Raw genomic sequence first — 24331 nt, forward strand, 5'->3', positions numbered from 1 at the left:
TTCTGGTTCACTGGAGGAGGGGAGTGGGAAAAGGAGAGTAAGGCAGGACTGAAGGGGGAGGGCACAACGAGTTTGTTTGTTAATAAAAATATGGGAAGTATAAGAAGTAGCGGAGTATGATCTACAGTAGTGGATGAAGTACTCAAAAACTGTACTAAAGTATTATGTACTCTACTAAATTATAAGTACCCGCTGAAAATTCTAGTTGAGTAAAAGTACATGATTTATATTTTACTAAAATTTTTAAAAAATTACTTAAAGGTAAAAGTAATTGACAATTTTTTTCTCTCTCCATTTCTTTGGACCAGTGCTACTTCATGTTTTGGGGGAAATTAACTAATTATGGTAAAGGACATAAATTATAGGTTGAAGCTGATTAACTATATGATCTGATGCTTTTTCAATTTTATTCATAAACTACTCTTGGGGGAGCCTGGTGGCTCAGTGGTAGATCATTGGGTTGGGATTCAGAAGGCTGTGGGTTCAAATCTTACCCCACCATGCTCCGCCCATCCACCATGGGCCACCCTGGTGCCGGTTCAAAGCCGGGATAAAATGGGAGGGTTCAGGATCAAAAACTCATGCCAAATCAAATCGTCCTGCTGTGATGACCCCTGAAGGGAGGAGCTGAAAGCTGTTTGCATATTACTAAACTACACATATCAAGTGAGAAGAAGAGGTAGGCAACACCAAGTTCAGTTTCAGGAAGCCAAAGAATAAAATTACTGCATACCAGCTCAATTTGAGTACTTGTAATATGTCTAATAGGTATTTTACAATGGAAGGAGAAACTAACACTATGCCTGTCTGTCTAGTGATTGGTTTTGATAAAAAATAGTTTATTATAGTTTATTATGAAATATGTAAAGTGATGTGACTGTAATGCAATTTTGATTAGAAAAGTATAAATATTTGCTCTTAGACGTAGTGGATTAAAGTTCAAAGTAGCCATAATTAAATCGACTTAACTAAAGTACAGATGTAAAAGATGTAAAAATTTACTTAAGCACTTCGCTTTCTACCCCTTGTGATCTAAGGATGCATAAAAATAATAAGTCAGAGAGTGAAGGAAATAGAAGTAATTTCCATCTTGATTGCATAAAATCTTTTCTCACTTTTATAGCATACAAGACATGAATTAGGTGTCTTATACAAAGAATTTTAAGTTTTCAGAAAAATACCAAAAACAAAATTTTGTTTTCACCAAAGGTGGCAACAAATTAAGAAAGATGGGGGTCAGAAATAAGTTAAAGGGCCTAAGACTGTGTAAATTAAACATTAAAACTTTTTAAATAAAATGCACTCCTGAGACTGCTGATGTGTTAAGCATCACGCCACCAAAACAAACTTTAATTCTAATAATCACTAATTAAATTTTATTATGATGCAGAATTGGCTAGTAATCTTGTTGTAATGCGTTAAAATGGGCCGTAGACCTTTTTGAAAAATCACTATATAGCTCTTGAGCTTGACTGGCTTCAGAGGATGGATGTTGGGAGTTATAGGAAGAATTGAGCAGTACTGTTTACTTATGAAGTAATTTTTCCTCTAATCTAGGAGTGAGGGGGCCAGGCTGCCTATTGTTTGTCACTAATGAACAATATGAACAAGTGTGAGGGGGGAAAAAGAGGTGCAAAGAACAGTGGTAGCTACAAATGAGACACAATAACATGAAAACAGAAACTTTTTCCCACATTATTTGACCTAAAAACCTTAAAAACTGCTATTTTGTGTCGGATTAAAAAACAAAAAGCTGCTCATTCTATGCTGTTTGAGGTCTGTTACTTTACTTAAAGCAAAGTGCTCCACATACACACTCAAAGGTTTGTGTACAGCAAATGCCTTACAGCAAAAAGGATAGCTCTAAAAGGGAAATGGTCTATTAGGGCGTCTCAATCCATTTATGTATTAGCTCCTGGCTTGGATGATGTAATCTGTAACAGCTCCTTAATGTGTCTGTGCCAGCTGCCTAATTTGTTAACAAGTAGAAGAGGGGTTATTGTTTTTTTTTTTATTCTATAGTCCTAACTGTCAAATTAGTAAATAATTCAATGTGTAGTTCTCAAAATGACCTATTTTTATCTATTAAAAAAGTCAATACCAATTGTTGTGGGTAAAAAAGAAAAAAAGTATTTTTGGTAATCCAAGCTGTGGAGTTATTTGTTAGACAAACTTTGGAATAGTATTGTTTTGCATGGGGCTGTTCTTGTCTGTTCTCAGTCTATGACTGAAGGTCATTACCTTGGGCTCAAAACCTTAAAAACATGCTACAGTAAGTAGACTGCAATTTAGCCTTCTTGTGTATCAAAGCGAAACATTTAGTACACTTGAAGTACAGTAGGCCATGGCTCTTAATTACTTTGCCACTTGTGCTGCTGGTGACGGCATGCACATGGTACGTTTTATCCAGTGTTCAGTTGTATTCTCTAATCAAGACTCCAGTGGTTTTGTTTTTCCAATTTCTACCCGAACAATCTAACTATCTGCTATATATCCGTTATCTACCAATACTCAAAATCTAGCACATTTCCCCTAACATATAGTTTAATGTTTACTACTTTAAACATCACAGAATTTATACTCAAAATGAAAAGTGGAAACTGTTCTCTGTAGCTGTTCAGAGTCCTTCAGATCCTGCCGCTTGTTTTCAATATCCTCCTCACCCTCCTCCTACTTTTTCTAAGCCCCATCTTGCTCCTGTCTGCTCCCTGCCCCCGTTTTCTTTCCACCCATGTCCTCCCTCCCTGTGTGTGAGTGGGTCAGCCCTCCCTACTAGGCAAGTGAAGTAAACTCCCCCTTTCTCTCTCTCTCTCTCTCTGTGTCTTTCTCTCTTTCTCACTCAGCTGAGCTGCTACTGTCAGACTGGGTTGGAGGACAATCAACTGCGACTGCTGCTGCCGCTGTCGGTGCTGGTGCATTTTGTGTGGTGTGGACTTTCTCACGTTGTGGTGGAAACACACGCACACAGATACAGAAGGTTGCATGCCCGATACCGCCCCCCCACCACCACCACCACCGCTTTCTCTCTCCCCCTCTGGGACATACAAACACACACTCTGAGAGAGGGGCAGTGTGTGAGTCGTGGATCCTGTGGTGTTCAGTGTACTGAAGAGAGGAGAAGAGAGGAGCAGAGCGTCAGACTCTACCATGCCAGTGCAGGGAGAAAGACTGAAGTGCTGTCTCTCTCTCTGTCTCTGGAGTCGGGGTCCTCTACTATTGCTTGGACTGTTTTCTCTTCAAGCACACGGTGAGTTAATGTTAACTTTCTCAACTTGCTGCCACCTTCAGCCTTGCGGCTGTTTTTCCTTAGTTTTACTGGGAAGTTGCTCTGTTGCATTTCGGGTCATTTTTTTTGAAAACTTAGTTGTGTGCTCTGGAGTATTTTACTCTGTTTCACATCCTGAATGTTGTGGATTTTTTGCATACAGGTGTATGTTACTTTTTTAAAGTTGCAGCTTTAATCTGCTCTGCAGTTTGAGTAGTCTATAGACAACTTGAGAAGACCTTTAGCTCCAAAATTCAGCGTTATAGACATTATAGACCCTGGGGAATGATTCATATGTAACGTTAATGTTACAAGTCTACATCACAGCAGTAGGCTATATTGCATTTTATGAAGTCAATAGCTCAAAAATATCATTAACTGATTCTGGATTTGAGATATTTATAAATATTTTTACTATTAACATTTTGTATAGACTATATGAAAAGAGGTCAAGACACTGAACATTTTTGTTTAAAATATTAATTAATAAAGTATTCCATGGAATATCTGAGCAGCTTGTCAAATTAACGCTCATTTTCAGTTCCTTTAATTGCTCTGAAATACAGTAACATATCTTCACTCACAGTGTCTGACAGAGAGGTGTACTGTCATGCACTGACACTGCTGCCGTTAGCCACATCAGCCACTTTGTCTGTGACCATGTTTGGTATCTGGAGTGTGATTGGCGAGGTGTTAGAGAGAGAACATGTCAGATTTAATAGTCTGTTATGTTTACGGCCATGGCGTGTATCATCAGGGTTTGCATCTCTGCTTCTGTTGATTCTCTCAATATAGATTGAAAAGCTTTGTAGCATATTAGTGAATTATTAACTCAAAAAAGTTTTGAATGAATTCAAATGATAATGTGTCTATTAATCATAATACTAACTTTGCATGTTCCTTGTTATGAGCGAGTTGTGACATGAGTCATGAGTGATGTGTCTGTGCATATTTACTTTCGCTCTCTTTTTATTGTTGCTCCATTTAAAGTCATTGGAGACGATCTCAGCTGGGAGCACTGAAGTTGAGCCAGTGAAGGCTCACACTCAGTGTGTTATATGCAGAGATCATCCTCGGACCTCTGGCTGCATGTTATCCTCTGTTTCTCATTTATCTTTCCTGTCATTGTCACCAATTTGAGGCGGCTTTCCTTTGGAGCCCTTTGTCAGCTACCCCCTCCTTTTGATTTAAGCCCTTTTGCTCTCAGATGGTGTTTTAACATTTAATCACATTCCCAGGATGAGATCGTTTTAAATGCTGTGAACAAGCATTTGCACTGCACAGATGGGACACAAACATAACAATTGCAAACAAATGTTTTATATCAACACTGACTGCTCTGGCACAAAGCAGCCATATGTGAAATCTGACATAAAATTGTACCTCTACCACGTTTTGTGTGTGCAAGTGAGTATACTCCTATATTAAGACATTTACTTTCTTTGGTCTGGTTCTTTTTGGTCGTCAAAGTTAAATCAGGTGCATTCAAAGGCAGTAAATTTCAAACGGTTAAAACTCTATTGCTATTTAAATAGCATTTAAGCGTAAGGCCTGTTAGCCATAGCTTCTTTCATTGGTTGACACGTAGATGATTGATTGAATCGGGAACAGGCTCATTCATTGGTTGACAGACAGATGATTGATTGTCCTGGCAATAGATTTAGCTGTGACTCAGTGGGCAAATATTTGTTTTCTGAAGATTAGAATAAGAAAGATGGAGCAGGTATAAATATTGTTTTAACACACTACACTACCTGTACTAAACATTCTCTTTCTCGGTCTGCCTTTTCCTCACCGTGTCCTCACTGTTTATTCCCACTTTCCCCCTATCTGAAAAAGCACATGGATGACTGGTAGACTGAATGGAGGTCTAGACTTGGTCAGCTAGTGTTTCCTATAGCCACAGGTGAACTGGAGTCATTTCAGGCTTTAGACAGGCAGTAGACAGCTACAGTGTTGAGTCTGAATGAAGGTCACGGTTTGCCCTACAGTATGTCTAGGCCATTGTCTTTGCAGCAGATGAATAAAGGACGATGTGTTCGTTATTCTTGAAGGAGAAGGGGAGCGTGAGGAATGTGCACACTTATGCACACTTTATAAATCACACATACGGATCTTCTGTGACCTTCCACCTACGCCAGGCTGCAGCCTTCATTGTGAGTTCTGGGAAATGAGGAGTGAGCGTGATAGCTTACATTTCATTGTCCTTGGTGGAAATAAGCACTGCTGTATCAGTTTTCACAGTCAAAGCTCTGCCAGTTGCTTTGCTTTTGTCATTGCCCACTAATGAGACTCTGTTGCTCTCTGCAGAATTTAAGGTTTTGTTTTAAAAGAATAAAACACCCACCCATGTTTTAGCCAAAATAATCTCCTCACACGCTGTTGTTTGACACTGTGTTCTCAGTGCACTGAGAATGTGCTGTACCATTTTTCAAACAGGATTTCAGAGTGATCTGTTTGTAACTTACATAAAGTTGTTGGCAAAATACTACTGTAGGTTTGTGTGTGTGTGTGTGTTGTGTGTGTGTATTTTGCTGCACCTGCTTGCTGAATTCAGATTTTGATGAGTTGTTCAAATAAGAGCATCTTTCATTAAAACTGCTGGCCTATAGTGTTAAAAAAAAAAAACAAATGTAGAAAAGACAGGCTGAATACTCTGTAACTTGAAGTTACCCACCTCCAAACACTTCCTGTGCGGGTAGTCAGCTGTCAGTAAGTCATTGACGATATCCTGATTAAGATATTTCTGACTAACAGTCAGTTTTGACAAAAGAGAAACTGAAGGCGTGACTTCTGACTCACAATATCACACTACTGGTAGCATTTTCTGCTCCTTGGTCCCAAAGCTTCCTGACAGGATGTGTTGAGTTCCCTCAGTGGAAACTGATACCTCATTAGAACTACTGATCTGCTGGCTGTAAAGCTGACACACAGACGTAAGGTTTTGCTGTTGTTTTTTTCCTGAGGTAAACTCACACCTTCGATTTAACATTTTTATTTTTCTTACGCGTGACATTTTAATGGTTTTTAACACAACTGGGGCCGCAAACCACAGTCAGTCTGGGAAGTGTATGATGATACAGGGGATCAGTAATGAAGCAAATCTAAATATGTAGAAAAGTCATGAAATGACTAAACGGTGAAAGGTGATAATTGATACATATTCAGTAACTTCTATCCCAGTCAGATTACTGACCTGGCCCTAAGTTCTTAAGACACAGCTGGAGCTCTCATAGTGTGCGTGCTTGTGTGCGTGCGTGTGCGTGCACGTGTGAGAAAAAAATATTTTAAAGAAGGTTTTAAGTCCGTATTTGCCGTATTGGTGTACATGTAGTTATTGTTTAGACACATTAAAAGTACTTTTATGGTAAAATATGTTAAGTGTTTAAAAACGCATGTATATGTATTAATGTATATGGGCATAGAAAATGTTTCTATAGATGAGCTTCTGTATAGCCTAAGTGTTTGTTTGAAAATAAAAACAGTTTCTTTTACTTCTTCAGTAACCTTTCAGTTCACATTATTGACTGAAAGACAAGTTTTATTTACATCATTGTGCTTTAGTCTGCAGTAGGTTTGTTGTATTAGTTTATAGCTGCTGTACAGTTAGTGCAGGGGAACATAGCACAGAGATGGTAAAAGTACATTAGTCATAATTACAACCTGATCTTGAACTGTTAAGTTGCCGTGGCTGCTGTGAACCATGTGTCCACACTTGAGTACAACACAATGCAGTGATGGACAGATAACAGGTGAGAGAAGGCAGAGCAGAGCAAAGCTGGCTATGTGCTGGGACAATAAGGGCTTAGGGTTTTCCATAGACCCCCCCCCCCCCCCCCCCCCCCCCCCCATCACACCCAAACCTCAATCCACTCTCAGGCTCTGAAACAATTTCTATGGATGGGGAAGGGTGAGCAGGCAGAGAGAGAGAAAGTCACTGCTCATTGATTTTGGCATGTAAATTTGTGTTGACGGTTAAGAGCAAAAAGTTGGAGATTTGCAGTAAAGCAAATGTTGGGTTTGAACTATAGAAGAGAGAAACAGATGTAAAATATAGGAGAGAGAGAGAGAGAAGTGATCCACATAGAGAATAGGATGACTAAGAAGTGTAGTGTAATTCCATGCAGAAACTTGCATTTCAACATACAGCAAGTACATTTTCAAACTATAATATATTGATTTGTTCTTATTTGAAGTCAAAGCTAAACTAATTTTCAGTCTTTAAATGTCACAATGGCCAGTGGTTTATTAAAGCTACTGAACAATATGCAATTTCAGCTAGTTTTAGGCTAATTTAAGCTAGTAGCATGAAACTTAAAATCCGACGAGCCCGAAAATCCTGGAGAGCCTCCCCTCTGCCGGCTTGGAAACAGCTCTGTGATGCTCTTTATGTTATGCCACGCACTGTGCAATGTTTCATGTAGTGTTACTATAAGTTTTAAATAAAACAAATGCAGCAAAACCGCTAAATCTACAAGAACTTGTCAGATTTGTGAGAAGGATGAGCCCAGAACTAAAGATCTCTCCACTGCTGCTAGTGCTGTTCTGTAAGTCAGCAGCTATCCACATTAAGATACATTTTAGACCAGTATCTAAAAAAAGAAAGAAAGTTGCATACTGTAGCTTTAGTTAATCACTCGAAAGGAAAGGGCAGAGAGAGTAGGAGAAAAAGGATGAATGAATCTGCTACTTTAAATGTGGCAGTGAAAAATTAATACATTTCCATGCTGTAATTTAAGGTCATTTGTTGATGTCATGATGCCCATTTTTAACCAAATGGCTTTGCAATAGAGACAATCATTGTACGCTATGATAGGTACCTAATGGGTGTCCAGATGGGAGTGGATGTTGAATGTTTGTGCGTGTGTGTGACCAAGTCTAGTCGGCAGCATGTTTGTCCAGCGAGATAATACAGGGGAGGCCTGGAGCCAGTGATGGGTGATATGTGACTTAGTTAATGGGAAGCTAATCACACAGAGGAGACAGTGGGACGCATACAACTGTAAACACACATATATACACACACACACACACACTTACACAAACACACTCGCACACAAAGCAGGAGCTCATAAACACTGATACATGTAGAGATGCGTTCTTGTCATAGATGCTACACACAAATATCCACGTTCCACACATAATACACATACACACTCATATACACATACACACACAGAGGCTGTAAATGGATGGAAAGTGACTGTTTAAGCCGGTGGAGATGACTGAGACGCCACAGACCAGAACTCTGGGAAATAAACACATGGCAGCTGTAATGTTAACACGATCAAACCTCCCTCTACACACGAACACACACAAACCAAAAAAAAAAAAACCCAAAAACCACACACACACATTTACACTCTCTCTACTCCCACAGGCACACAGCAAGGCCCTCACCTACACACAGATTTGCCTGTTCCCATTCTCTGTGCCTGCTGTCTCAAATTCATATTTTGTTCATTTATCATTCAGCCCCAGCCATCAGTGTCATTGGCTATTAGTTCTGCGTGACCATGATGGTGTGTGTAAGTCAGTGTGAGTAGTTTTGCTAACTGACAGTGTTTTGATTACCCTTACCGAGGGCTGAATGTGTCCTGAAGGGAGATTATAGTTTCTGGTATTGTATTACACACTTCTTATGTGTGTGAGTTTGTGTATGTTCAGTGGATCTTTTAGTTATACAGTTTGTATGGCATTTATGCATATTGCGTGTGACACTGAATTTCCATGATATGGATTCAATCAGGATGGTTTAAATCATTTACAGTGTCAGCATGCACATGGGAGGGTTGTAGCCACAGAAAACATATAGCTCTAATGTAGCTTTAATAATATCTATAATAAGAAAACTATACAACTATGAATCATTGTAGCAAAGTATCAAGTCTAGCCTGAATTAGGCAAACAACTTTGTAGAAGTGCTTATTTGCTACCACAGATCAGAGTGAACAGGATGCAAATTTTTTAATGGAAAAAGGAGGCATGGTAATATGGCTATGAAAATTGTCATCCAGGTCATGGGATATATAAAAGTTCAAAGTCACAGATGAATGAAATGGCTCTATGAAGTATCCATTAGAAGGCTTCATCTCTTTTAGATCATATAAATAGTGATGGTTGGGCAAAAACATGCTATAGTGTCAACAGAGAAACTGTTATCAAGTTAAAACTGCAGGCTTAAACAACAGACAAGGTGGTCTGTAATTCACCAAGGACAAAAGTAACAACAAACACAAACATCTTACATTTTCGGTCTATCTCTGTGTCTGATACCATGTTTCATGCTGCCACACATCATTCCAGAAATTATCTTGCCGGTGCAGCGTGACCTGGGTTACTGTGACTCATGTAAACAACTTCATCAAACTCATACCTTAAACTGAACACTCACTGTAATTTAGCTGTTTGTGTGCATTCCAATCAAACAAAGTTAGACTTTTGGGCTATATCTGCACTTGTGCCCTTAAAGCTATTAAGGTTGTCACAAAAGCTGGACTCAAATTTAGACTTTAAATTAGAATTTAATTCAGCCAACAGTCCTTTGCCTGTCTCCCACTATTGAACTGCCACTTGTCCTGCTTGTGTGTTTTAGTAGTGCTGTATTCAAAGGTTGCGGGTCACTTGAAGTATTTAAATAAATCATTAGGTTGTGTTTGAAGTGAGGCCAATTTCCCAGCTTGCCACGAAGGATGTGTTTATGTCCCTGCATATGGTGTTGACCATGAGATGAGCTTCTGTATAGCCTAAGTGTTTGTTTGAAAAAAAGAAATTAGGGCCCATTCTAATGTTTGATTCATGTATAAGTATGAAAATGAAAAGGCAGCAGACTTAGGGAGGAAGTGAAAGGGAGTGTGAGTGTGAGTGTGGTCAATTATTTAAAAAACTTTTTAGACTTTTAGAAACTTAATACATACTGTAGGCACTCTGCATTGCTCTGTGGTATGATTTTTGTGTAACTCATCAGTTGGCATAGTGTCCTGTATCTGTCTGGCTTTTTGATGCCTCACATAGACAAATATGTAGATGACTAACATCAGAGGTGACATCATATGACTCTACTGCAGCCACCCGGTTTCTAGCAGCAAAGCATTGCATCTCCAAAAAATGCAAAGTATCTCTACTATTTAGTGATTTTTCTTTTCCAAAGCCAAATTTGTAACAGTGTGTCTGTGTGTGTTTTTTTAATTGTTTATATGCACAGTGGGTGGGTTTCTGTGGGGACTGCTAAACTTGAGTTGTTATATTTGCCATGGCCAACTATCGATTTGGCAGGTGTATGGCCATTGTTCATCGCTTTATAAGCATGGTATTTGCATACCACCATGATGGAACAATGAGTCACATGATGATATCATTGGAATAGCAAATCCAATATAGTAAAAATAGCGGCCAAGTTTGAATGGACTGTCTGTGTGCGCGTCTACTGTAACCTAATACTACTTATTACTCTACCACGGTCACAGTCAAGTATGCCATATTCAACAAAACAAATATAACTATTCTGTGTAATGGTACTTTTGGTGTACAGTTGGTCAGACTTGTTAATTTATTAACTTGTTTAATTTTACTTAGCATTTGAAATTTGGGTTTTACCACACAAGGAAATCATCATAAGGAACTGACGGACTGCAAACGCAAAGCAATCTCTCCACCAATAAAGCAGTAGAAACCAAAAACTTTCTTTCTTCAAAAGTTTCTATTTCAGATATGCATCACAGAATATCAAAGCATTTTGGGTTGCAATGGAGTACATGCTTAAAGACTACACTGGTGTATTATTATTGTGTCAGTCACTTTTCATGCAGTGTTTAGCCGTATGCTCTTAGACATACGAAAACATTCCTTTGTGTCATACACATTTGTCTGCTGGAATAAAAGCCCAGCTGCTTTAAGGGTTCTGCAGGAGATCACCAATGCTTCTTCTAGCTTCATTTGTCTTCCACAGCAGTTATTTGAAAAGAAATGTAGGAGGACATTATCCATCTTCTTTGCATACATTCTGGAATGTATCTGTTTAACTATAACATCTGAACTTTCAACCAGCTACGGTAGACTTATATTCTTGTTGGGTTAAACAAAATGCCTTAAATGTACTGTTTTGAATTTTAAATTTATAGTATTGTAATAGTGTTTATTAGGGTGGATGGCACAATTAAAATGTTTCATGACAACATGCAGTATGTAGTCCAATGGAGACAAAGTGTATGATGCAGATTTGAACCACTGGCATCAGAGCTTTTTACAGTACACAGCCACAGCCCACTATTCCAGCCAGATGCCTGGCGTCTGAATTGATGTGGGCTGTTTTGTGATGAGTAGGAGCCCACAGATGGTCATGAGACTGAGCAGAGAAGCATTTGAGATAAAGAGACCAGCTGGTTGCCTTTCTCTCTTTTCTTTGCTTTGCTCTCTCACACCTCCTTAAAGGACCATTTCATCAGAGCCTTGTATTCCAAAGGGAACGCAGAGGGCCTTCTGGAATGAACTTAGAGTTCCGGGAATCCTTGTGTACCTGTCACTCATCTTGATGAAAGAGGACGTGCACGCAAACACACACACACTTGTCGGCGCATAAAGCTGGCAGATGACAGCTGTATAACCAGAGTGGCACTGGCTCATTACTGCATCATTCATCAGTGTGACATAATGAAGGAATGTTTGAAGAGCTGTTGATGATGCCGTTGTATCGGAGGATAGATGAGCTGAATGCAGCTTCTCTTATACTCACGCAAGTGTTATTGTGCTTTTCTAAGTTACATGCCATCACTTCTATAAATTGCTTTTGACTACTTGTCCTCAGATTCTACAGATTATTTCAGACATGCTCAGAGTTTTAGGCGGATGGATGTATAAAGAGGTGTTGAAAAATATGAAAGAAAAGAGGGATCATTTTGAATGTAGGATACATAAAACAGGGTGCAGGAATAGTGATGGATGGATAACTCCTTCCTGAATTCAACACATCAGTATAGCAGACAGAAACTGTCAAATTCTGTGCCTAGAGTTAGGAGTCTGATCACTCCCTTCAAGTAAGGTAGTTTGCACTAGTTTTCTACCTCAAAATGGTGTAAAGTTAAATGCTCTGCTTATATAGGTTTTATCCAAAGCACCTTACAATGTTGCTTCTCATTCACCAATTCACACACATACTCACACAGTGATGACAGTGGCTGTCATGCAAGGTGCTCACCTTACCCGGTAGCAACTTGGGCTTCAGTATCTTCACTTTGACAAACAGCCAAGAGGGAACAGGAGTCGAACCACTGACGCTGTGGTCCCTGGACAACGGCCTTACAACAGAACTACAGCCACTGCTGTTTAGATGAGATGGAGAGCTGTGCGAGAAAGAGAGCAAAACATATTTGAATTTCAAAGTAAGTTTAGCCAAAACAACGAGAGTCAATCTCAATTTTCCAGCATCCAGCCTTCAGATTACAGTGCGACTCATTAAGACATTCCTTCACATGTGGGATGGCTCGGCTCATCACAACATTGACAGGAAGAAGAAAACCGAGATAAGACCAGCTGCTGAAAGTACATGGGAATAGACAGAGAGACAAGAACTTAAAGAGAGGCGGAGATGGAGCAGGACAAGAAACCTTTTACCTTCTGTGTTTCTATCGCTGTATAGGCAGCACTGTCAAACACCAGGAAGATGAACTGCTACTTAGAGGGGACGAGGGAGGGAGGAGAGGAGGAGCATTGTCAAATGAGTGTATCTTAAGTGGAAGGGGAGGCAGGTAGTGTTTACAACAGCTCACTGAAAGGGCTTTTCTGGTAGGCCTTGTTTAACATGGCTGGGATAACTAATGAGTATGTTCTCTCTTTTTTTTTGCTCGTCTTGGTTTGTCTATCTTTGTCTGAATCCCCTCCACTTATCTTGCTATCTCACGCACGATATCCTTCTTCTTCACGTCTCCTCCCTTTGACTATGTGAATATCTGTCGCTTCTTTCTCTTTTTGCTGTTTCAGTTTGTACAAAGCATCTGTTGAAAAGAGTCCTTTACTGTTGGGGGTTTGTGCGGCCACGGCTGTTAATTGCGTGTTGACAGTGGCCCCTATATCCTGCCATCAAGGCTGAAAAACCCTATAGGGGAGACCTGAAAACTCTGAAAGGTCACTTTAGTCAAAGAGCTTGAAACAATTATTTTGTCAGTGAAGAAATTCAGCCAGTTTCAGAACACAAATCATTTAACACGAGCCGTGTTTTGACATCAGTTGTACTTAGAAAGGTTTGGACTGGGCTATAACAATCTTATATTCATGCCTACTCTAAAATACCTAAACTACCAACGACCCAACTCTACACATCTCTGTACTTCTGAAGAGAAATTACTTAATATGTCTTCATGCCAAAAGTTTATTACAGCCAACAATAGCATGTTATAGTGAGAGAACCCAGTGGGTGGGTGAGACGAGCAAAGGAGAAAGTTTAATGACTAATTATATAGAGTGAGAGAGTCTGCATTTGACAGGCTGGGGTGGTTGCATTGGTCAGAAGTCACTGGATTTTTCTACAAACCACAACTGCAACCTTTTATTCTTTTCTCAAAACCTAACCAATTTCTTTATGTGCTCGCCGTAAACAAACCATGATGGACCTGTAATTGTAAGCATGTGTCACGAAGGTGAGCTATTTCAAGTGACACTCCTGGGAGTCATATCAGAATGTTGGAGGACTTTTTATTTTCTCCCTAACCATGAATGTACGTACATATCTGCAAAAGAGATGAAAATTGTTTTTTTATCTTCTAAATTCCATGCAGGACTTTCTTCCCTAAAGATCAGATCTCTGTATTCAAAGTATTAAGTAGCAAGAGGTGTGGGACAAAAACAAAACAAAAAAAAGCCTTGGTGTTACAACAGCTTACTGAGATGAAATAGTGTGATACTGAAATATGATTATCAGAGAGAGGCTGGATTGCAGTGACACTGCTTACCTCAAATGCCTGACGTTTCTTGTTAGGAGACAACAGAGAGCTCCAAGGCAGCCAGTGTTACAGTTTTAGGATAATATAGCCCCACTAATATTTGATGTAATGTACAGAATATTAACATCATGGACCATTATGCTCACTGTGTCATATTACTGATGAAATTACAGATGACAGCACAAACTTCTTCACGAACATCTAAATTTTTTTACACAGATCCCGGTAAAATTTTATGCGTTAAATCAGTCAAATAAGTACTGGGATCAGTGCATCACCTAATTTCGTCCAAGGAGCAACATGCTGCACTGGTTAAGTCTTTTCTTTCTTCTTGTCTTTCTCCCTGTTTGTGTCTCTCCCGCTGTCTTTTCTACATGTGTACACACACACACACACACACACACACACACACACACACACACACACACACACACACACACACACACACACACACACACACACACACACACACACACACTCGGCAGAAGCCAGGATTCCCAGGTGCAGGATGGATGTGAAAGACTTTGTGTTTTGTCAACAGCACAGCAGCACCTCACATGACAATCCACTGGACTCACATAGGAAAGGCATGATATGAAGAAAAAAAGGGTGGGTAGAGAAAGACAGGAAGGTTGTGAGGGAGAGTGAAGAAAAAGTGGACGAAAAGAGAAACAAGGTCTTGGAAGAAAGCACATGAATGTGAATAAAGAATGAGGTACACACTAGAGATGGGCTAAAGAAAGAAAGATAGATTGAAGAAGAAAGGGGGGAGGAGACAAGTCGACAACAAGAGTGAGCACTAGGAAGTAGGATGGGGAAAGTGATGGGAGGGATGGGGCAGAGTGAGAGAAAGGGTGGAAAAGGCCAGTGGCCTCTGCTCTGTCCCCTGTGTGTGCTGCTAAACTGCCCACCAGTTCCCCGCAGCTCTGTCACTTCTTGTTTGCTAATCCACTGTTCTTCTCCCCCCCTCCTACTCTTCCTCTCTCCCTTTCTCTCAAATCGGTCAATTGTTAATGTGACCCCTTTAAACCCCACCATCCCTCTGTTGCAGTGTTGTCAACACAGTGTTTAAAAGAGAGACATTTGCAAAGGAAAGTGCAAAGATGACAAGTGACATTGATGGTTTTGAACCATTTGCTGATATCTATATTGATACGTTTCTAATCATTGTTTTTGTCCTTTGCAAATAAAAGCCCCTCTGAAATAGCATATTATGGGCTGATTGAGTGAATATGTAAATAAATCTAGAGAGAAAGATATTTTTAAAGCGTGTGAACATGCACATACATTTTTTGTGTGTGTTGTATGTGTGTGTTGGAGTGTGTTTATCCCTGGAGGAGGTTCTTTGAAGTTTTGTCAAACAGTGGAGCTCAGATCAAAGGGAAGATACCACCCATTATCTGACATTTGACTGACAGCCATAACCACCCTGAAAATGTATACAGCACATTTTCAACTTTTCATCTGAGTCAATTAGTTTTTCAGTGGTGAGGGTCCCTAGAGATGGCTCGTTGTAATGTGCTTGTAGATTGTCCAACGCTAGTGGGTATAGAAAAGAATCATAACCCTTGGATATTTCACCTTTTATTTTTTCTTCAGCATTTCAATTTATTTTGGCATTTTTCATGTCAAAGATTTTTTTTTTCCCATGTCAAACTGAAAACAGATCTCTATAAAGTAAATCAATCAAAAATATAAAACAGAAAATTAATGATTTTAACAATTGAGTGACTTTGGAAACCAGTTGGTTGTAGATGACAAAGCTGCTGACAGAAAGCTGTGGTTTACTAAAGTAGATAGAGAATGGAGAAAAAAAGGACAGGAAATTAAAAACATGAGTGTTTTAAAACTTTAAAGTGGCAGCACTAGCTCACATTAGCCAATAGCTAATTTTACTCAGCTATGATAAAAAAAAATTATCCATTGATAATTTGATACTTAAGAAAAACTAAAAACCATAATTTCTAGAATACAAAGTCAGTGTGTTAGCCCTGAGATAATTTAACCATCCTTCGCAACAAAATTAACAGAATTTCTTTGTGCGTAGGATTGTTTAGAATGTCGCGTTTGCCCTGCTGTATGACTGTCACTATGACAAATAAAGAACATCCTTAGTTTCCACAATTTGACTGTGTCCTTTCACACAAACCGTGTTGTTATTGATTCTCATTCTTTGTGAGAAGCATCTGCTTGACAAAATGAAGGAGGAAAAAGAGTAAAATCTGTATCTGCTAGTAGAATATTTCAGTGAGGAAAGGCTCATGCTTATTTTGGACAGTCTTGAAGCTGCAACCTTGCAGCTGTTAAGCATCTGGTCTCAATGATCATGCTGGAATGAAAGAAAATCTTAAAAGCCATGAAGGAAAGTCACTTCCGTGATCCTTATTTCCCCTCAAGTGACAAACAGGTGCCCTTTTGAAACAGGATAACTAGGGAATACAACAACTTTTAGAAGCTGTATTATTTGTAAGAGTTAAAAAACATCTGGTGCGAGTGACCACATTTCAGAGTGTCAGGTGTTCAAGGTTCAATTATTATTTTTTACCTTTTTTGTATCCTATAAGTTTCCTATATGTTCTCTGAAATTGTCTATTGTGTGATTTTATTTATTTTTTTGTAGATTTTTAAGTGGATTCAGTGTTTCACTGAAATAAATTGGTTGATTTCTAGTTGTGTCAGCTGAGCTCATCTGTAATGATTAGATCTGACCTTGCACTCTCTGCACCGGCACAGCAGAGTTGAGAGAAGATATTAAACATATCCCCCTGGGCAACTTACAAACTTACAGGTGGGGTCTTGAAATGCACTTTGAAGTGAGGGCAGTTTCACAGTAGGAGCATCACATCAACCTCTGTATGGCATTAAGCCAAGGTAATAGTGTTCATAAGAATACGGGTAGATCTGTAAGTAAATCAATAGTGTTGTAACCTTAAATCGAATGAAGAGTGATGTTTGATTTGTGTGCATCATTTCAACATTTAGGTTCTGTCTCTTCCCCCGGCTATGTGTCTTTTTCTTCTCTGTACTTTATAGGCAACATATTGGACAGTATGCTACTAAGAGCATCCAATAAGGAGGCAGTGGAGAGAGGGAAGGAGATTAGTGGCAGCACAGCTCCTGCTTCATCCTCCCAAAGACTTCTGTGGTGTCACTGCTATCATCATTGCCCAGAGGATTCAACCAATAACACATGCAGGCAAGAAATGGTTGTGGAAACAAACAAACAAAAAAATAATAATTCACTTGTACACAGACACACATTGCTACTTGCCGTGGTGGCTGTGCATTCACAGAAAGACTTGCTGTTAACACGTTTTGTTTTTTTCTATTGATGGCATGTTGCTGTACTCATGTGTAGCCGAATCTCGTTTTCCAGGACGGACGGCTACTGTTTTACCATGGTGGAGGAGGAGGGAGGGGTACCAGTCCAGACTACAGGCTGCCTGGGGCTGGCTGGGTCAGAGTTTCAGTGTAGGGTCAGTAGGTGACTCTAAAACTACAATCATTTCAAACATTTTCCTTGGATAAAATAAAGTAATAAAATAATATAATAAAAAAAAAATGTAGTTCCTCACCTTTATTAAAGTATTTATACATTTGAGTTTTTCTTGTTTTATAACTTTTTAATTATTTCTGCCACTCTTTCTTTTGGCACTAACTCCACCATTCAGTAATCAGGCACATGAAGTATGAAAAGTGAAAAACTATTTTTTCCGCACAGGACACAGGGAACTCACGTGAAAGAAGATCATTGGAGTGCTGTACCGACCAAGATTACTGCAACAAAAACCTGCATCCTACACTGCCACCGCTCAAACCGCCTCGTAAGTTCGCCCATCTGCTATCATCCTTGCACCAGAAACACAAGAAAGACTTTAAAGAGCCACTCGTTCTCCAGTTCTGACAGTGACAGTGTGGCGGTGACATAGACGGGGCCAAGAACTGTGGCTGATGGTGTTGCAGCACACAAGATTTAGATGTAGAGATACAGCGACATTGTCAAAGACAGCAGAAGTGGGGGAGACTGGGGGAGTTACTGTCAAACTGTCCGGCGTAAAGCTACTGTGCGTCAAGAGAATACTGAGGTCTCTACTGTGTACAACACTATACTCTGTGTGAATGTGAGCCTGTGTTTGCGTATTTGAGAGACAGTAAGCCTAGATTCCCAGGGAAATCACAAGCCCCAGCAGACACCGAGGGCAGAGTCATCAATCTGAAACCCTATCGTCAGGAATCAGGAAGATAATTCATCGACTAGGCTGAGGGCTTCCTCTCACTGTTGACTGGGGCCTTGAGGGAAAAGAGAGTAAATGAAAAATTGATGAGTGAAATATGATTTGTACTTGATTTACTGTATACCCGTTCTTTCAAGTGACTTGTAATACAGACTGATTTCTTGGTAGAAATTTCTCAATTTCCTTCCCTTTTTTTATGTTAATTCATTTGGTTTTTGTTTTGTTTTGTTTTTTTGTTTCAGCTTAAGAAGCCAAAAATGTTGACACGAACATCACATTATTTTGAATGAACTACTCCTCTCTTTTTGTCCACCTTACAAACTCCTTTCACCTCTTTATCCTTCACTTTTCAGTCTATGTAGATGGAAAGATCCACCACATGGCTTTGTTGATCTCCGTCACTGTGTGCAGCATTATATTGGCTGTCATTATTGTCTTCTGCTACTTCAGGTATTTACACTTAACTGTTAAATACTCAAACAACCCACAGTTATTCATAAACTTTCAGTCCAAGGGTTTACATTAACAACCTTTGGAAACCCTCAGGTTATAATACTGCCAGCATATACTGCTATTTGTGTGCTGAATAATGATAATCTTTTCCAGGTATAAGCGTCAGGAGTCTCGTCCTCGATACAGCATTGGTCTGGAGCAGGATGAGACCTACATTCCTCCTGGAGAATCTCTAAAGGACCTAATAGAGCAGTCACAAAGCTCTGGCTCAGGCTCAGGGCTCCCTCTATTGGTAAGATACCCACATTGCAGCCATATGCCTGTTATGGTGAAATGATGCTCTGTGTTTGCCCCATCTGGACACAGTGGTGTCACTGGATAGATTTTGCCATATGTGGTGGGCTAACGGTTGTGAGTGTCATACATACAGGATATTCAAACTATTTGTTTTTAAATCAGATCACCAAAACTTACATTCTCATTCTAAAAGATAACAAGGTCAGTGTACTGAAACAGAAACACGTGTTCTGTAGGTCAGAATGTAATGGAGCTGTGATTTCATGCTAAACCATATCTAATAGTTTTCCCACTTTGTGCTCCTCTTCAGGTCCAGAGAACGATAGCTAAGCAGATTCAAATGGTGAAGCAAATCGGCAAGGGGAGGTATGGAGAGGTATGGATGGGCAGGTGGAGGGGAGAAAAAGTGGCTGTTAAAGTTTTCTTCACCACTGAAGAGGCCAGTTGGTTCAGAGAGACTGAAATCTACCAGACTGTCTTAATGAGACACGAGAACATACTGGGTAATACTGGTTTCCTTTATGCAGTACTGATTTTTGCAGTCTCTGTTTTTAATTCCTTGTTTGAACACATCTTCTCTTTTACTATACATAATTTGTCATTTAACATCTTCACCGTTTATAATCAATACAACTATAATCACTTTGCTTCATTCTAATTAAAGTTCATAAGAGGAACACTGTACATATTTCCAATATACTAGCAGATAAACAAGCCTAAATTATGGGCTAATAGATATATGGATGCAGTGATGTATTAATAAGTGAGCATGGCATTAATGATAAATACATTGGTTTGTGGAAAAATATAAACAAAATTAAAAAAAATAGGGGTGACAGTGGCGCAGTTGGTAGAGTGGCCGTCTACCGACCACAGGGTCGGAGGTGAGCGCCCCACTCCTCCCAACCACATGTCAAAGTGTCCGAGGGCAAGACACTGAACCCCCAACAGCACATTCCCATCCCCAGCCATGCAGTGCCTGTTTCCAAGCCCGGTAGAAATTGGGGAGGGTTGCGTCAGGAAGGGCAGCCGGTGTTAAAAAAGCTGTGCCAAATCAAAATGCGGACAAATGATCCGCTGTGGTGACCCTGAACTCATGGGATAAACCGTAAGGATGACAAAAACAAACAAATAAACAGCAAAAAATAAAAAGTTTCCATAGTTTGAGTTGGACTGGCTATTAGGCTGCACCACACACTTAGCACCAAAACAGATCAATTACAGTCAAAAGACAATAATACATTACAAGAAATTATAAAGTAGACTACAACAGACTGCAGACCGATGCTTGCATAACTAAACATCACAAGATGCATAATAATTATGTACTCGGCCAAAAGATCACTTCCCAGTAAACTAAAATACAGACTAGATGCTGTTGTGCATAATATTGCCTTCCACAGCCGAAACCACGTGCTTGATTTTAAAATGTGGCCTCGGGATGTGTAAAATATTACCTCCACAAACCAAAGCCTGCTTAGTGTGAGTGGCTTCACAGTGTACAAACTAATTACCAGTAGTATTCATAATTTTTATGGTATTATTTACCTTTTAAAACCTAATTTTATTATCCAATAATTAGTTCATCAAACAACAACATCTACATAAATTTCATTTTTTGACACTTTATCCAAAGTGACTTAACAATTACACCAAGTACACACAAGGGGCAATATGAGGCTCAGTGTTTGGCTTAAGGGCACTTTGGCATGTGAAACAGAGGAGCTGAAGACTGTACCACTGCCCCTGTGGCTGGAGGACAGCCTTCTCTACCGGTTTTTCATTCAGTTCTTGCCAATGATTTCACTTAAAACTGATCATTAAAGCTTAAAATCACCTGTATTAATATTAAAGCATGCATGGTTTAAAAAATTATGGATGAACTTGCTCCAAATATTCAAAATGATCACCCTTAGCAATGCTTTACACAAAGCATACATGCTCAAACATGGCCACCAAAGAAAAAGAAAATCTGAAAAATAATCTGTTCTATGATGGAGACCAACTGATAGATCTTCAGTGAAATGTAAAGGCACACACAGCAAATCTGTATGTATTATGTCTGCCATCATTAATCGACCAAAGGCAATAAATTCCTGAACTGCATGTACACTTGAACAATATTTTCATGGAGAAATTCAGTCAGTGACCTTTTTTTTTTTTTTCCTCCATCGCTCCTTCATTGCCCATTTCATTCATAGGCTTTATAGCTGCAGATATTAAAGGAACTGGCTCTTGGACCCAACTTTACCTAATCACAGACTACCATGAAAACGGATCTTTGTACGACTACCTCAAATCAACCACGCTAGACAATAAAGCCATGCTGCGACTGGCGTACTCGTCTGTATCGGGACTCTGTCACCTCCACACCGAGATCTTTGGCACCCAGGGCAAGCCAGCTATTGCTCACAGGGATCTGAAGAGTAAGAACATACTGGTGAAACGAAATGGGACGTGCTGTATAGCTGACCTAGGCCTGGCAGTCAAGTTTATCAGGTGAGTGTGCCGGGAACAAATATTACACTATTTTTTTTAAAATTTGAAACTATGTTTTGCTGGATATAAGCTCTGGTAGCAGGCACACAGATCAACATATTTTGATCTGTATTATACCTATATTATCTTGACTCTGCAGTGACACCAATGAAGTAGACATCCCTCCCAACACTAGAGTTGGTACAAAGCGCTACATGCCTCCAGAGGTTCTGGATGAGACTCTAAACAGAAGTCATTTTCAGTCGTACATCATGGCCGACATGTACAGCTTTGGGCTCATTCTCTGGGAAATTGCTCGACGTTGTGTCTCAGGAGGTAAACACAGTAAATTTTCTCCTTTTGTCCTTTTTTCAGACTCAAACTCCTTCTAAAAGACAGCTACAAATATTAAACTCTTTTAATATCTTTGGATTATGACTTATGCAATAGTTTTATTTTTTGGGATCTGGAATCTTATTTTATTCGTTTGGTAGGGATCCTTGAAGAGTACCAGTTGCCGTACCATGACTTAGTTCCTACAGACCCTTCATATGAAGACATGAGAGAGGTGGTTTGCATTAAGAGGCTCCGACCGTCCTTTCCCAATAGATGGACCAGCGATGAGGTAAAACACACCCAAATGCACTACATATACACAAATTCATGCACAAACACACATAAACGTATGACCTTTGTATCATAAATCTGTCTCCCCACAGTGTTTGAGACAGATGGGGAAGCTGATGACAGAATGCTGGGCCCACAACCCAGCTTCTCGCCTCACAGCCCTACGGGTCAAAAAGACACTTGCCAAGATGTCAGAATCACAGGATATCAAGCTGTGAGCGTGCACTGGCAAGTGTGCACTAACACAAATAGAAAGGGCACTAACAATAACACTGGCTCTGGTCCATGCCACAGTAAGCCTTTTTTTTTCTGGGAGGTTGAGGTGGTACAGGGATCAAGAAGCTCACTTTGCAGGTAACAGGATCACAAACTTGATCCTGAGTCCAGATGTCCTGAACTCTGTAACCTCCTGTAAGTCTCCTTTTGAGTACAGTGGTTTACTAAAACTTAAATTATAAAAAAACAATCAGGTCTGGCGTGGCCCTGTTGTGTCCATCAGAGAGGAGTCAGTTTCATTTCAGACTAGTATGAGGACTCTAAAACCAGATATAGGTTCCTGTCCACGTGCTCCAAAGGCCATGGAGAAAAAGACTTGGCACTGTAGCTGCAGTTACACAGTATACAAACAGGCTACTGACCAGTGAGTGGAATATAATATCACTGCTTTCCGTGAAAGCTAACGTTCATGTAGATGAAGGTCTGGTTAATAGAACTGAAGAGATGTGCTTAAAGCCAACGCACCTCCTTTCAAAGACTGTCACCCCACTCCTGGCTTTATATTGTAATTGGTTTGAACACATTTGTCACTCTTTCATGGACTGCTTTTGGTTACAAGAAATGACACTATGTGACATAAAAATGTATTTTGAGGCTTTAAAGGTTCTGTGTATGCTGGTAACATTTGTAGACACTGAAGAAAAGGTATATGTGTATTTTTGAGTTGTGTATTTTCCATGTAAAACTCAAACTATATGTGAAAAATAAAGTTTATCTGTCCAAGTAAATTCTGGATTGGGGCTATAAAGGCATCCGTGTTCCCTTTCTGCTCAACGTTAGTGTATTTACCAATAAAACCAAAGTGGGCAGAGAAGGCATCACATTAATGAAGTGATTTCAGCAGCACTGTGCCCTCTGTGGGCGCTTCAGTGCAGTTACAGGAAATTAAGTCTGACAGGGCAATCAAAGTGTGGTACACTGTAACTGTAGTGGTGACTACTGAGCTTGATAATGAAGCGATATGTTAAATTTGTGTAGCGAGGAGATGTACCATGAATCAATTACCAAGGGGGGGGTGCTACCATTTAATCATTCTCAATGTTTATTTTAGCCACCTGCACCAAAAACCTTCACTTAAGATGCAGTGAAAATCAGTGAAATCCATGTGCAGGGGTGGAACAGACTCCTAGCGATTTCTACGTTATCACACCACAACAAGCAAATTTTCACTTTTTCCTGACTGTCAGGGTAATTGGGCTAATTCTTGGAAAATTAAAGCACATATTGGAGGGAGTCATCATAATAAGATGCAGTGGTCACACTGAATCAAATAGTACTCGTTATTTCAAAAGTCTATAATCTGATTTATATCAGGTGAGTTTCTACAGTAATTCAAATTCTGACATAGTAGCAGTCAAGTATTATTAGCAAACGTATCCATCCTTACTAGCTCAGTATGAAATGGTTCTCCAGGTAAATTGACACACCTCTCATCATCTCACTAAGCAGACTTTTGGGGCTTTCACGCTGCTCTGCTATCACAATAACACTGGTTGAGATTTCCCTCAAATATTGCCCATCTGTATATTTTTTGATGAGCTTTCCTTATGAGGTCAAGGAGTTATTTTGGTCATAAATTAATACATAAAGGGGATGCTTGTCACTATTGAAAGTTTGAATATGACAGATTTGCTTTTCTGATATAAACGCCTTTTCTTTCTTCGATTTTTGTCCTTTATTTAATTGGCAACTACTGTTGCTTCTGTGAGTTGTTTTTCTTCAGTAAAAGGTTGAACATACCCGCAATAACACGCATCCACATGGCT

General features: G+C 39.6%; 1 protein-coding gene across 1 annotated transcript in view; it reads left to right on the forward strand.

The window, feature by feature from the left end:
* bmpr1ba (bone morphogenetic protein receptor, type IBa) overlaps window positions 1-24230 on the forward strand; it is a 60576-nt gene extending 36346 nt beyond the window's left edge. Inside the window, exons 3-13 of the mRNA XM_067520781.1 lie at window positions 2844-3247; window positions 17233-17395; window positions 17576-17675; window positions 17921-18023; window positions 18788-18884; window positions 19041-19179; window positions 19495-19687; window positions 21386-21683; window positions 21823-21998; window positions 22157-22287; window positions 22382-24230. Of these exons, the coding sequence (XP_067376882.1) occupies window positions 3148-3247; window positions 17233-17395; window positions 17576-17675; window positions 17921-18023; window positions 18788-18884; window positions 19041-19179; window positions 19495-19687; window positions 21386-21683; window positions 21823-21998; window positions 22157-22287; window positions 22382-22507 (1626 nt within the window). The 5' untranslated portion in view covers window positions 2844-3147 and the 3' untranslated portion in view covers window positions 22508-24230. The remainder of the gene's footprint in view (window positions 1-2843; window positions 3248-17232; window positions 17396-17575; window positions 17676-17920; window positions 18024-18787; window positions 18885-19040; window positions 19180-19494; window positions 19688-21385; window positions 21684-21822; window positions 21999-22156; window positions 22288-22381) is intronic.
* The last annotated feature ends 101 nt before the right edge of the window (window positions 24231-24331 follow it).

The sequence above is a fragment of the Channa argus genome, chromosome 11 (genome assembly GCF_033026475.1).
Source record: "Channa argus isolate prfri chromosome 11, Channa argus male v1.0, whole genome shotgun sequence".
In the NCBI taxonomy this organism is placed as follows: Eukaryota; Metazoa; Chordata; class Actinopteri; order Anabantiformes; family Channidae; genus Channa; species Channa argus.